The sequence below is a fragment of the Aythya fuligula genome, chromosome 20, assembly GCF_009819795.1.
Source record: "Aythya fuligula isolate bAytFul2 chromosome 20, bAytFul2.pri, whole genome shotgun sequence".
In the NCBI taxonomy this organism is placed as follows: domain Eukaryota; kingdom Metazoa; phylum Chordata; class Aves; order Anseriformes; family Anatidae; genus Aythya; species Aythya fuligula.
This window is the reverse complement of record NC_045578.1, coordinates 585,067-599,960: the sequence shown is the minus strand read 5'-3', so window position 1 is coordinate 599,960 and position 14,894 is coordinate 585,067. Positions and strand designations below refer to the sequence as shown.

General features: G+C 45.9%; 1 protein-coding gene across 1 annotated transcript; it reads left to right on the top strand.

The window, feature by feature from the left end:
• The first annotated feature begins 6,438 nt into the window (after window positions 1–6,438).
• On the top strand, window positions 6,439–13,975 carry LOC116497457 (1-acyl-sn-glycerol-3-phosphate acyltransferase alpha-like). The gene is made up of 6 exons (XM_032201203.1): window positions 6,439–6,623; window positions 9,669–9,802; window positions 10,239–10,414; window positions 10,701–10,796; window positions 11,297–11,369; window positions 13,830–13,975. Exons 1-6 carry the CDS (start codon window positions 6,439–6,441, stop codon window positions 13,973–13,975), a joined length of 810 nt encoding a protein of 269 aa, XP_032057094.1.
• The last annotated feature ends 919 nt before the right edge of the window (window positions 13,976–14,894 follow it).

Sequence of the window (14,894 nt, the reverse complement as noted above, 5' to 3'; positions counted from 1 at the left end):
CGGGGAGCTAATCAGGCACAAGGACACGATATCCGTTGGAGGTTTGGGAAAGTACTAACTGTGTTATTTCGGTTGATGGGAGTGAGAAACTAGCTGATAAAATAGAGAAATGCACTAACCAATCATGAGCTTAGCTTTTGCAATATGTATGAGCTAATTATATTGAATTAGATAAAAGACGACTGAGCTATCCAATAAATCGAAGTTCACTGATCACTCATATTGAGTGTCTGTGTCTTCCTTCCGTCGACAACAAATGTCCTCGCAACAATCCTTGAAGTTATTGAAGCGCACCTGGGGGACAATGCAGTCATTGGTCCCATCCAACATGGGTTCATGAGGGGTAGGTCCAAATTTGATTTCCTTTTATAATAACATCACCCATCTAGTTGACCAAGGGAAACCAGCGGATATGATCTTTTTGGACTTCAGCAAAGCTTTTGACATGGTTTCCCATAGGATCCTACTGGACAAAATGTCCAGCATACAACGTAACAAAAACATCATACGATGGGTGAGCAATTGGCTGATGGGCAGGGCTCAAAGGGTTGTGGTAAATGGGGCCACATCTGGCTGGTGGATGGTCACTAGTGGGGTCCCCCAAGGCTCCATTTTAGGGCTAGTCCTCTTCAATGTTTTTATAAATTATTTGGATGTACGACTAGAAGGTGTTTTGAGCAAATTTGCCAATGACACCAAACTTGGAGGAGTTGTGGACTCTCATGAGGGTGGAAAGGCCTTGCAGAGAGATCTGAACAGATTGGAGAGCTGGGCGATCACCAACCGCATGAAGTTTAACAAAAGCAAGTGCCAGGTCCTGCACCTGGGATGGGGCAATCCTGGCTATATGTACAGACTGGGCAATGAGACGCTGGAGAGCAGCCCCACAGAGAGGGATCTGAGGGTTGTGGTTGACAGCAAGTTGAATATGAGCCAGCAGTGTGCCCTGGCAGCCAGGAAGGCCAAGCGTATCCTGGGATGCATCAAGAACAGCATCACTAGTCAGTCAAGGGAAGTGATTGTCCCACAGTACTCTGCGCTGGTGCGGCCTCATCTTGAGCGCTGTGTGCAGTTCTGGGCACCACAGTATAAAAAGGACATTAAACTGTTGGAGAGTGTCCAGAGGAGGGCAACAAAGATAGTGAAGGGCCTAGAGGGGAGGATGTATGAGGAGCGGCTGAGGTCACTGGGCCTGTTCAGCCTGGAGAAGAGGAGGCTGAGGGGGGGACTACAACTTCCTCACGAGGAGGAGTGGAGAGGCAGGTGACCTATTCTCCGTAATCACCAGTGATAGGACCCACGGGAATGGTGTTAAGCTGAGGCAGGGGATATTTAGGCTGTACATCAGGAAGAGGTTCTTGACTGAGAGGGTGGTCGCACACTGGAAAAGGTTCCCCAGGGATGTAGTCACTGCACTGAGCCTGTCTGAATTTAAGGAGAGATTGGACTGTGCACTTAGTCACATGGTCTAGACTTTTGGGTAGACCTGTGTGGTGCCAGGAGTTGGAGTTGATGATCCTTATGGGTCCCTTCCAACTTGGGATATTCTATGATTCTATGTCCCTAATCAACACGTCCAACCTTTCCTTGAACACCCCCAGGGACGGTGACTCCACAACCTCCCTGGACCATTCCCTCTAGTCACAGAATCACAGTGTTAGGGATTGGAAGGGACCTTGAAAGATCACCTAGTCCAATTCCCCTGTAGGAGCAGAAACACCTAAATCATGTCACACAGGAATGCATCCAGGTGGGTTTGAATGTCTCCAGAGAAGCAGACTCCACAACGCCCCTGGGCAGCCTGTTCCAGTGGTCTGTCACCCTCACTGTGAAAAAGTTAGTCCTATCACTGGTTATCTGCAAGAAGAGGCCAACCCCCAGCTCCCCACACCTTCCTTTCAGGCAGTTGTAGAGAGCAATGAGGTCTCCCCTGAGCCTTCTCTTTCCCAGACCTAACCCCAGTTCTCTCAGCCGCTCCTCACAGGACTTGTGTTCCAGGCCCTTCACCAGCTTCATAGCCCTTCTCTGGACACATTCCAGGGCACCAATGTCCTTCTTGTACTGAGGGGCCCAATCACCTATGATCTTTCTGTGTGCACTAAGCACAGAGTACCTATTTTTGCATTTTTAGCTAAATGCAAGGCTGAAATGTAGAAAATTTAATCGAGCTTATCAACTTGATGAAACTGCTTAGTCAAATTCACAAAAGTGCATGTGCAGCAGGATCAGGGCTGTTCTGATGAGACTTCAGAGTGTGCTTGCCCCATCTGGCAGAGCCACAGAGTGGAGGAGTGCAGCCTGAAGGAGCCACTTCCCTGGAAGGGGCCAGGACACGTTTGTTTGCCCTGCTCAGTCTCTGCTGCTGCTTTCAGAAACATGGCACTATCATGGCCTCTCATTCACCTTCTTTACCAGCCTCCCCCAGCAGCTTCAGCTCTGCAAATGGATGTCCATATTGCTCAGGACCATCTCCCAGCACTTACTACATTTCACTTGAGTGAAGGGCTACTAAGATGGTCAGTGGGCTGGAGCATGTGCTGTACAAAGACAGGCTGAAGAAGCTGGATTTGTTCAGTCTGGAGAGGACGAGGGGAGAGGAGGAGATTTCAGTCTACAGCTGCCTAATGAGCAGCTAGAAGGCCAAATGCTTCTCAGCTGCACAGTGAAAGAATGAGAGAGGACAGACACTTGCAGCAGCAAGGGAGATTCCCATTGGACAAAAACATTCTTCCTCATAATAATGGTCTAGTGCCGAGACAGGGACCGGAGAATTGGTGGGATCTCCATCCTTGGAGATACTCCAGACTTACCTAGACAAGGCCCTGAGCAAACTTATCTGGGTTTGGAGTTAACCCTGCTCCGAGCAGCTGGTTGGACTACAGACCTCCAGGGGTCTATTCCCCCATCTTTTTATTAATACGATTCTTTCATTTACAGTGGTAAACTAAGTTATTTTCCAGTCTTCAGCTCATCTGGGTGTCCCCTGCTCTGTTATCATGGCTTAAAGTCCAAGGCCACAAGTTATTCCAGCTTGTTGTATTACATTTCTGTCATGGACACTACAGGAAGTTTCATGAGTTGGTACACATTTTCTTGTTGAAACTCTTTTTCTGTCATTATGGGACTATTCTATTTCACTATTTCTTCACTCATAAGTATAAATGCAAAGCTAATCTGTGCCTTGTACAATTGAGTTATGTGAAGATTCATCATGGAGGTACAGCGGGAGCATGATAAATTCAGATTCCTTAGTCTTGATGACCTTTGTCTAATACTCTGGAATCCTTGTGAAACTTTTAACATCAGTGTTAATGTCTGTTTATCTGAGTATGTAGTAGGTGAATTCCCTTCAGCACTGCTCTCCATTACAGGACTGTCTGGCTGATACAATACAGCCCTCGCAGTGAGCAGTCCCAACTCTTTGCCCTCTGTTAGCTAGCTCCAGTCTCTTCCAGTGGAGATATTTGTGTCAGTAGTTTCCAGTGGGATTCACTCCCATTTCAGAATCCAGTCCTCTTATTTCATCCTGAAATCATTCCTCTCTCACTTAAAAGTCAATCATAACCTTTAAGTTGAACAGCTCTCCCGACTCTCCAGCTTTGCTTTACTGACAATAGTCAGATCTCTTTTGACCCTTCATTTGCTTACTTTGGACAAGTTAATTTTCTTAGTCTTTTCCAGTTAGATCAGATCACCTTCCTGCCTCCACCTCTCTCTTCTGGCCAATGCATGCCTTAGAAGAGTCATTGAAGCTGCATGACAAAAGTTCCTGAGAACAGCAAGACCCTCCTCCCACTACCTAAGATTCATTTAAATTGGGCCAGGCTCTGAAGAAGGTGCAAATATCCAGGGGCAAGGGAGTCAGGTGAACATGGATACATTTAGTCTAAAAGCCAGGAGTTTCACTGGAGCTGTAGTTTCTAAAAAAAGCCTTGAAAGGCAAGAGCTGTCTGCTTTTGAAATGGAAGCATAATGGGTCTAGATGCTATGAATCTTTGTAATGGAAGAAAATGTTATCTGAGAATTTTAGTATCAGTGGGTTTGGAGCCTAAATGTGTTGTTAGATCTGAACTGATTCTCTCTCCATGATGAGTTGGGAATTGCATAATTTTTATTACCTCTTTTTGTCCTTTCATTTTCCCATACTCATAGGAGATACTAACTATTTAAAGCCCCATATAACCATGGGTCTATCTTCAAACTCTTGCATATCTGATGTGTTCCTGAGAGCAGCTGTCCTCAGTGATGCCCAGCTGATGCTGGTTATGCCCCTGTTCAGTGATGCCATGGATGCCAACTCCTCTCTTAACTTGGCCCTCTAATTTGAGGGCTAACAGATGCTTGCACTTGTAAATCTGCTTATGTCCTTCTCTGGCTGTGATTTATTTTGACCATGTGGAAACCATAATTTGTGCTGGAGACAGTTTTCTCATAGATCCATGGTGTTTTAGGGTTGCCATGTTCCTTTGGGTAAGAGACATCAACCTGCTATAGTTTGGTACCTGTTTGGTAGTGCACTGTATGCTAAAGAAATATAATTTCCTTATAGCCTTGATGAATGTATTTGTAAATTGCTGTCAGTGGCTTAAAAATAAAGCTCTTCAGTGGTTTGCAATGATTTCTTTTTGCTCCCTTTTTTGTCCCTAGATGTTCTGGGTGAGTTTTCATGTGTAGAGTTGTGTAAGATGTTCCTCTCTCATTAGGTGCCTGACAACAGCAACCTTGATTTGACAGCTACAGCTGTCCTTGCAGAACAGCCATTCAAAGACCCTTTCACTGGCATTACATTTTAGGATGAACCAGTTGCTTGTCAAAGCAGCTTGCACGAAATTTTGAAAGTCCATAACTGTTATTGATAGGATTCGTATGAGATGGGAGAATTTTAAAAGGCATTAGGAATACAACTATTGATGGACTAGAACTTGGCTTCTAGATAACAACAAAACAGCCATGGCTGGTCTCTGTGAATGAGCTCCAAACGAGAGCTAATCTCTGCAGCACTGGCACAGAGGGGTCACAGTGCCCAGGTGCTGTGCTGTGCCTGCCTTTAGCACGTGCTGGTGCAGGGCCAGGTGTCTCTCCTCACCATGCAAGACTTTCTGGATACTCAACTGATGCAACAGGAAACACTACGGAGTGAGGAAGCTGTCATTGAAACTCTTAGGTTTGGCTGCCTGTCCTGCGGTCACAGAAAACCTTGAGTATTCACTTATCTCCAGTTTTCCCACAAAAGACGGGAGGAGAAGAGGAGTCACTGGTTAAACCCAAGGAACAGGGAGCACAGCTGATGGCTTTCTTTATTGTCATTCCCTTCTTTTCTTCAAGAATTATTGCTGAGTCTTGCCCCTTTTACTATTCTTGGAGATTTGATTTTGTTCTTTAGGTTGTGGATGAAAACTGATGTTGCTTTATGGGTCTTCCAAATGTTCTTTGAGAATCTGTAGATCTCAGTACCGTTTGGAATTTAGTAATATTACTCCACTTAAGCGATAGCTGCTTGAGCAAGGCCTGTTGTGCAACTGATGAGACACAAAGGTTTTGTTTCTCAGCCTTGTCATTACGCTTGTGAAGATCCTCTTCATGCTGTGTTTTAGGAGCTAAAGTACTGCTGGAGCACTCCCACATTCTACCTGTGATTTCCTGATTTACCTCTTACATATGGAGATGTTGTCTAAACATGTGCCTGACTCTGGCCACGAAAACATCTGGAGTAGCTTTGTTTATTTTTTGTCTAGACAGGTGGCTTTTTTTGTCACTTTTCCCCCTCTCTTTGAGAAACATCCAGTTGCTAAGTTTGGTGCCTCTAATGCCTGCACGTGTGGGCAAGGAATTGGCTGGTATGATCACTGTTTTTCTCTCCATAATATTGATTCCTGATTTCCTGACCTCTTGCAGTCAGCTCACTTGGTGAAGTTTGATGCTTGCACAGGGTGAGGCATTCTAGACAGCACAACAGCTGGGTACCCGTGCTGTCCAAAACACCACACTCCCTCCTGTTAAAGATTTCTTGAAGTTCTTATGCACAGAGCTTGACACAAATGAATGCTTCTGTTAAAGATCCCTGCCCATGAAGGGGAACCCCCGTCTCTCTCTCCAAACAGTCGTTGCTCTACCAGCTGAGAGCCCCTCCAGATCATTCACATACACAGCCTTGCTATTGCATGTTTGCCTCTGCTTGCCAGCCAGCTCCTACACACAGTGTTTCCACAGCTCCCTTGCTAAACCGGCTTTCCGTGGTTATTTTAACTCCAAGATTCAGCCTTGCTGAAGATCTCCCAAATCTCATTCCAGTGCTGTGCCACCCACATGTAGCTGAACAAGGTTGCGCCACCCACATGTAGCTGAACATGTAGCTGAACTCTGCTCTGCAGCATTGGGTGCTAGTTACTCATTTACTGTTCTGGGCAACACTCCTCTGGTTAACACTGGGCTGAAAGGATGGAGCTACTGCTTCTTCGCTACCCATTTACTTTTCTGCTCATTGCATTTCTAATTCTTTACCAGATGTATCCTGCATTCAGATTCTTTTGCAAGATGTGCTTCTATAAGCTGTGGGTCTTCGCCATAAGCCTTCTGGTTATTACCGCCAGTATTCCTCGTGGACGTAACTGTGAAAACATGAAGTAAGTTGGCTGGGGCTTCTTTCCGCTCTGGGCATTGATGTAGTCAGCTCTCTGTTTTGGAGAGTCCTGGGAACTGTGCTGCAGTGGGGAGGAATTAGTTTTATATTGATGTGCAGTATTACATAGTCCTGCAATTGAGAGAATGGAGGCAGTTTTGGGGATTTTACTTGAGTTGATAGAAAGAATAATTAATGATGAGGAAGGAAAGGATGTAAAAGGTGATGAATTTGACAAACCATGTAATACCAACAAACCGAATATAACGCACAGGTAAAGTAACCTGCTTTTTTTCAGTAAACCACTCCTAACTCGTCTTCAGAGCTGTTTCCTGCCTCCCTGTGGGTGGTCATTCCCCTTCTAAGCTGTGTTGAGAAATCTTCTGAGGTACTCTTCTCTTTTTCTCCCCACAACTTTATTCTCAGCCAGTGCCCACATTACCACGGTGCACTGCTGGCATGCACCTTTGAGTTGTCACTGATGTCCCCATCACTGAAATCGCCCAGGTCTGTCAGTCTCTGAGCTTCTGCCCTCATTGCCCATTCTGTCTCCCCATCCATTTCTGCCTTTGCAATGAGCCACGGGGCTGTGCAGCTGGGTGTACTTGTGTGAGCTGTGACTTGCAGCAGCACATGTTAATGGACAGCTTCTTAGGGCATGGGGTAAGTGGGAGCTAGAAGCCAACTGCTACACAGCAGCACTAGCACTTTGTAACCCCTAGAAGTGCTCCAGGGAAAGGATTCACTGCTTCAGAAGGTGTATGTTGCAGTGCAAGTTCCCAGCTTTTCATTTTAAGAAATTTTCTTGACTTTTGTGCCTAACTTTGATCTTTATTTTTTCCATTGACTGTGCAAATTGCAGTCTGTGATCCAGTGACAAAATCACCTCTCTTCCCACCATCTGGGCAATAGCAGTGTCAGATGCACAAAATGTTTACTGCAGCCCATATTCAAGATTAAGCAATGTGGACAGGGGAGTAGAGTATAAACAGGTGCACTGTGAATTTGGGCAGCTGGAAATGTGATCACTGAGGATAAGGATAAGGCTGAGGTTCTCCATGACTTCTTTACATCTGTCTTTAATAGTCAGATCAGTTATCCTCAGGGTACTTTACTCCCTGACCTGGACGTCCCCTGTGATTCAGGTACAGAATCCCCCCTTCATGTGATCCAGGAAGAGACAGTTAGAGTCCTGGTTAGATAGTTAGTTAGAGACCTAAATTCCTCCATCTGGAATGTCACAAGTCCATGGGACCAGATGAGCTCCACCCCTGGGTGCTGAGGAAGCTGGTGGAGGTGATTGCCAAGCTGCTTTCCACCATCTATCAGCATTCCTGGTTCTCTGGGTAGGTCCCAGAGGATTGGAGGCTTGCCAATGTGAGTCCCACAAGAAGGGCCATAAGAAGGACACAGGGAAATACAAACCTGTCAGCCTGACCTTGGTTCCAGGGAAAGTTATGGAGCAAATCATCTTGGGTGAGATCACACGGCACTTGCGTGGCACCCAGGGGATCAGGCCCAGCCAGCACAGGTTCACGAAAGTCAGGTCTTATTTGCCCAACCTCATCTCCTTCTATGACCATGTGACCAGACTGGTAGATGAGGGAAGGGCTGTTGATGTAGTCTACTTAGACTTCAGCAAAGCCTTTGACACGGTCTCCCACAGTACTCTCCTGGTGAAACTGGCTGCCCATGGCCTGGACAGGTATACTCTCCTCTGGGTAAAGATCTGGCTGGAGGACCGTGTCCGTCCAGGTAGTGGTTAATGGAGTTAAGTCCAGCTGGCATCCCATTACAAGTGGTGTCCCCCAGGGGTTGGTACTGGGGCCTATCTTGTTTAATATCTTTATTGATGACCTAGATGAGCAGATTGAATGTACCCTCAGAAAATCTGCAGATGACACCAAGCTGGGAGGTAGTGTCAATCTCCCTGAGGGTATGGTGGCCCTTCAGAGGGATCTGGATAGGCTGGGCTGCTGTGCCAATGGGATGAGGTTTATCAAGGCCAAATGCCAGGTCCTGAGCTTTGGCCACAATAACCCCATGCAACCGTATAGGCTTGGGCAGAGTGGCTAGAAGACTGTGAAGAGTAAAGGGACCTGGAAGTGTTGATCAGTACTCGGCTGAACAGGAGTCAGCAGTGTGCCCAGGTGGCCAAGAAGGCCAATGGCATCCTGGCCTGTATTAGAAATAGTGTAGCCAGCAGGAGCAGGGAGGGGATTATCCTCCTGTACTCAGCTTTGGTGAGGCCGCACCTCAAGTACCGTGTTCAGTTTTGAGGCCCTCACTACAAGAAAGACATCGAGGCCCTGAAGCATGTCCAGGGAAGGGCAACAAAATTGGTGAGGGGTCTGGAGCACAAGTCTTATGAGGGACAGCTGAGGGAGCTGGGATTGTTTAGTCTGGAGGAGGCTCAGGGGAGACCTCATTGCTCTCTACAACTTCCTGAAGGAAAGTTATGATGAGGAGGGGGTCGGCCTCTTCTCTCAGATAACTAATGACAGGACTTGAGGAAATGGCCACAAGTTGCACCTGGGGAGATTTAGATTAGATATCAGGAAAAACCTTTTCTCTCAAAGAGTGGTCAGGCACTGGAACAGCTTGCCCAGGGAGGTGGTGGAGTCATCGTCCCTCCTGGTGTTCAAGAAGGGCCTGGACAAGGTGCTAAGATTTAGTAGTATTGGTGATAGGAGAACAGTTGGACTAGATGGTCTTGTAGGTCCTTTCCAACGTTGTGTTTCTATGATTCTATGATTAGCTGATATTTGGCTGATCCATGGAATTTCTGTAGCTGGAGTTGCTGGGCCATTGGTCTAAACTGTCCTGAAGAAAACCTACCAGGTGTATTTGTCTTCTCTAATGAGAGTTGAGGAGCCATACGAGTAGTTCTTCTCCAAGACAGACAATAATGGATCAAATCTTGGACTGTGGAGAAACAGGCTACTCTCCAGGAGTAGTCTGTAAGACGGGCTAGCATGGAAGATTGTTTTTTTGGCCCCTTTTCTCAATTTTAGCTTCTCTTTATCTCACGTCTGCTTCCCTTTTCCAGGTTTTTCAGCATGTCATTTCTGCCACTTAAATACATCTTCGGTATCAAGATAGTGGTGAAGGGCAAGGAGAACCTCAGGACCAAGAAGCCTTTTGTACTAGTGTTGAATCACCAGACCTCCCTTGACATTATGGGTATGTGGAGAACCTAATCCTGTCTTCTGCTCCTGGTTCCACTGCTCTTGAAGGGATGGTATTTATGATATCCCTAATACCACAGACAGAAGAGCAGGAGTGGCTGCTACACAGTCCATCCCAGCTAGCCTCAAGGCGGTCTGTGTTCCAGGGCATTAGAGCACAACAGTCATTTTCAAGCTAAAGCAGCTTCATCCTTTGCAACAGAATTGGGATGAGAACATCAGCTGATCTTATTCAATAGTCCTGCTCTAAGTGGGTGGTTGATCTGGAGACCCTCAGAATCCCTTTTCCAACATGTTTATGACCCTGTGAAGTTGGGTTGGAGCTACAGAAGCTGTAGGTATGGCATTTCCCAGAGCAGAGGGCTGTAGCCCAGAGGCTGGAGGGAATGTCAGTGTAGAACACTTGTTCTGTCCTTGTTCTTCCCTTCCAGTGATGATGGAGATACTGCCAAGTCGCTGTGTGGCCATTGCAAAGAAGGAAATACTATACATGGGCACTTTTGGCCTAGCATGCTGGCTTGCAGGACTCATTTTCATTGACCGCAAGAAGAGGGAAGAGTCTATCGCTACTTTGACAGAGGTGGCACACTCCATGCACAAAGACAATGTGAGTGGGGAATACCCTTTGGTGGGGAGCAGGAGGCATTTTGAGCCACTGGAAAATGTGAACCTTGATGTACATGGAAGGTGATCTTGGTGTTTGGACTAGGCACAGAACAGAACAAAGAGCTCCTCTGGTGGGTTAATTATATTTTGTGGCCAGAAAGTGCTTGAAGTGGAGGAAGTGCATGTCTCTTCATGGCACCAGATCAGTCCCAGGACAGTATGCCTGTGCAGTGGTTTTGAATAGCAACTCAAGATCCCTTCATCTCAATGTCTTCTCCCTCCTGCAGTTCCGTGTCTTGATCTTCCCTGAGGGAACTCGCAATCATAGTGGCTCCATGTTGCCCTTCAAACGTGGGGCCTTCCAGCTGGCTGTGAAAGCCCAGGTGAGACCCACCTTCTTCCTGCCACTTGGGATGTAGTTTTCCTACCATGGTCCACCAACAAGCAGGACTACAAGGCTCCTGGTCCCTGACTTCCCTTTGGATTGAGCACCTGTCCAGGAGCCCAGCAGGAGCCTGCAGGTAGCACAGGAGGGAGACATGTCTGGGACAGGTAGAAAACCTTAGTGACTCTGCCTGGGAAAAAAAGTGGAAGAACCTTGACAAACGCACTGGACCTTCCGGGAGAGTTCCTGCTGAACAGGCCCCTATTTGGCAATCCAGCCACAGTTGACCTAAATAAAGAGAATAAAAATTAAAAACCAACAGTGCAGACACTGGGTAATATGGTTAAATGATTGAAATATCCCTATTAGTGTCTATTATGAAGCTAACTGGGATAGTTATCAGCCAAGTACTTGGTTCATCTGAAAATACCATTTCCTTTTTGGGTGAGGAACAGAGAAATTCGCAGTTTCACTTACTGTAGACTGCTTCCCCTCCAGGTTCCCATTATTCCTGTGGTGATCTCATCCTACAGTGACTTCTACAGCCAGAAGGAGAAGAGATTCACTCCAGGTGAGGATTACTTGGGGCAAAAAGCAGGCTGGCTGCTTGTGTAGGCTCAGTCCTTGGATGGAGCCATGAGATGGGTGGGCAGAGAACCACATGCAATGTGGGGATTGCAGCTGGACAAAGGCAGTTTCTTTCTTTTCAGGAGGAAAGGGAGTGGAATACTTCAGGAAATACTCATCTGTTTGCTTTCTCAGAGCTTGTCCAATGAGGGAACCTGGAGAAGCAGCAGAGTCCTAGGGCAGATCCTGCCCTGGCTCCACTGCTGTCCTTGGATCTACAGGTGCATGGAAAGCTGGGGAGCAAAAGCAAACACAGGTCTCAGAAAAAGTTATGACTCCTATTTCCTCTCTTTTACCCTGTTCTTTCACATGTTTCATACATTTATGATGACAAAATTTCTGCTTGTCACCGTTATACAATTTCACAGGGAAAAAAAGATGAGTCTTCATCTTTTTGAAGGGTCAAAAAAATGGGTCTAGGTTTCAAAAGGAAAATGTGGAAAAAAAATCTTTCAAGTTCCTGCAGAGAAAAACAGCCTAGCGTGTTCCTCCCTGGCATCTACCCAAAAATGGGCTTCTGGCACTTCCTACCCTCTCCCAGGCTGGTCTCAAGCCCTGCTCTTTCCTAAGGGGAGGATTTGCAGCTGGAATTCTCATTCCTGTCATCATTTGTACTTTGAGGTAGTCATTCCCTTGAAGACAGACATCTGGAAGAGAGAGATAAACACTGAATTATCCGTTTCTATTCAGCTTTCAACTACTGGGTTTATTCTTTCTCTGTTGGCCACTCACAAGAGCTTTTCAGTAGTGGAAGCATTCCCCCATGTGGGCGTTAAGATAGGAGGATGAGCAGCAATTTCAGATGTATACCCTGCTCTGCTAGCCTGCTCCTTGCACTCCCTCTCTATGACATCCTTGCTTAGCTGGGCAATCAAGATAAAGCACTTCCTTGGGAAATAAGAGGAAGATGCAGTGGGGAGGGACCTCTTTGTTAGATGAACCTTTTACTTCACTCAAGACCATCTCCAAAGATAGATGAGTTTGCTCTGTGCCTTGTCCAGCCAAATTTGGTGTAACTCCAAGAAAGCAGATTCCACAACCTCCTCAAACATTTCAGAAAAGACTATTTGCAGTTGTATGTACATTTACCTTTATAATAACCTCCCCAAAACCTGGGAGTTTGTGGTTAGCTGGGATTTTTTGTGACCTCTAAGCACTCTTCAGGGTCAGTCATTTCCAAATTGCTGTTGAATAGAAAGGACTTTCACATCTGAAGAAAGGACCACAGAGTGCTTTTCCTGTACCTCTCTGCTTTTCCGATCTGGAAGTTTTGCCAGGGCTGATTCTGAAGATGTGCTACACATGCCCAAGATTTCTGCATGTTGAGCAGGCTGATCACCAGGCCAGGACAGTTCTCCATGTCCCCAGTGGCTCTGGGCATGCTGATGGACTTCTGGAAGGTCCAGCTGGTGTCCAGTGTCTGCACATTGAAGTTGTCTATCATGCATGGAGCAAGTGGGGTATTGCTGGGGTTATACCCCAGCAGCAGCACTTCTAGCACCACCTTGTCATCATTCAGCTTTTTCTGCAACACCAAGAGAAGTGTAGTAGACTCCTGAGATACAAGGCCTAGCTTTGCATTTAATGTGTTTTGTGGGTATATGTGCAGGCAGAGAGCATGCTCTCTTCTTTTGGGAAGCTATTCTCTGTGCTTTTGTTTCATTTTCCTTGCATGGCTCTGCCAGCAATACTCCTGGATCCTATTTCCTAGCACGCATATAAAGGCATGAAAAAGAAGTTAAAAGTAATATGGACACTCCCCAGATCTTTAGGTGATTGTCTGTGCAGGCAGTGTCTTGTCTCCACTGTCCAGAACAAGGGCGACTGGGTGCAAGAACAGAAGAGCATCATGACAATTCCCCTGTATATCCTTCCTGTTTACACCATTTCATTGCTAAGGCACTTTCTGAGACACATCTTGGCAAACTAAGTTTTTCTGGGCATGGTTCCTCTCATAACTACGTGCGTTTTGGTAAAGATAGACTCTTCTGAATTCGTTATACATAGGCCAGAGCATGTCCAGTTTGGATGTGTTGTATTATAGACCTCTCATTCTCTTTACCCTGATTCACACAGAATCTGAGTTCTAGGGCCAGGACTTTTTGTGAGTGACCGCTTCCCACTGTGAAATCTTATATTCCACTTGTTTTTTTGCATTGGATATAAATGAGTGTCCGTGACTGATGGTCTCTCTGCATGGGAAGAATCTGGTTTGGGCTTTTGCTGCGTGCATCTGGAATATAACTAGGTTGCTGCACAGCTGATTTGGTGTGAAAGAACACATTTCCCTTAATTTTTGTCATGTCCTTTGATTTGCACCAATCCCTCTGCCGTAGTTTCTCTTGCTCTCCCATACCACTCAAATATTTCATTCCCTTCTGACCCTTCTGTCTTACTCTTCCAGGGAAAATCACCATCCAGATTCTGCCAGAAGTCAAGACTCTTGGTCTAGGCCCAGAAGATGTTCCCAAGCTCACTGAGCAGGTCCGTGATTCCATGATCACCACCTATCAGGGGATATCAGGAATGACGAATGGGGCTTCGCATTAGTGATCCAGGAACCACAAAAAGGTCTGGAAACAGAAATAACCATGACTGCAACACTGAAACACCAGAGACAGGCCAAATGTCCACAGAGGAAGAAAAACTTTTACATAGAAGCAGTGAAATGGTTGTGTTCCTTTCAGAGAACTGTGCTGCCTCAGCTCTGTGGACAGACACATAATGGATAACAGGACAATTCTTCGTAATCATAACCCTGAGAACATCTCTCTGGCTGGACCCCAGACAGAACTAGACCTTTCCTGTGATCATCTCTGTGTGCTTATGATTATCTTTTCCTGTTCAAAACCAACAAGGTGGAGGCATTTATCCCTGAACCTGTGGCCATCCTGCCTGGGTGTCTTGGGGATAGAAGGTTACCACGATCCCCTCACAAGAACACGCAGGGGAAAGCACTGTCTCCTACCATGGGGAGGACTTGGGAGTTACCTCTGCCACAAGAGGTGGAAGCCAACGCAGTTTATTATAGGGGAATTAAAGACCAACGCATTCTTTATGTGTGTCTGCAGGGGTCAGTGTTTTCTGTTTTTTTTTTTTTTTGTTTTTTTTTTTGTTTTTTTTTTTGTGTGTGTGTGTGTGTGTGTATCTTCTCTTCTCTTCTCTTCTCTTCTCTTCTCTTCTCTTCTCTTCTCTTCTCTTCTCTTCTCTTCTCTTCTCTTCTCTTCTCTTCTCTTCTTTCTTTCTCTCTCTTCTTCTTTCTCTTTCTTTCTTTCTTTCTTTCTTTCTTTCTTTCTTTCTTTCTTTCTTTCTTTCTTTCTTTCTTTCTTTCTTTCTTTCTTTCTTTCTTTCTTTCTTTCTTTCTTTCTTTTCTTTCTTCAGCCTGCCTATTAAGCAAAGTAAGAATTTGCATTCAGTAGATGGGCAGACCTTGAAAGTGTGAAGGGAATGTGCCCAGGGGACTCAGAGG

What these genes read in the sequence shown, in the direction of transcription:
- LOC116497457 (XM_032201203.1), top strand. Translation starts at nt 6,439, where the DNA reads ATGGAGCTACTGCTTCTTCGCTACCCATTTACTTTTCTGCTCATTGCA. An exon ending in ACTCCATGCACAAAGACAAT is followed by an intron (nt 10,415 to 10,700) that starts GTGAGTGGGGAA and finishes TCCCTCCTGCAG; the next exon opens with TTCCGTGTCTTGATCTTCCC. An exon ending in GGAGAAGAGATTCACTCCAG is followed by an intron (nt 11,370 to 13,829) that starts GTGAGGATTACT and finishes TTACTCTTCCAG; the next exon opens with GGAAAATCACCATCCAGATT.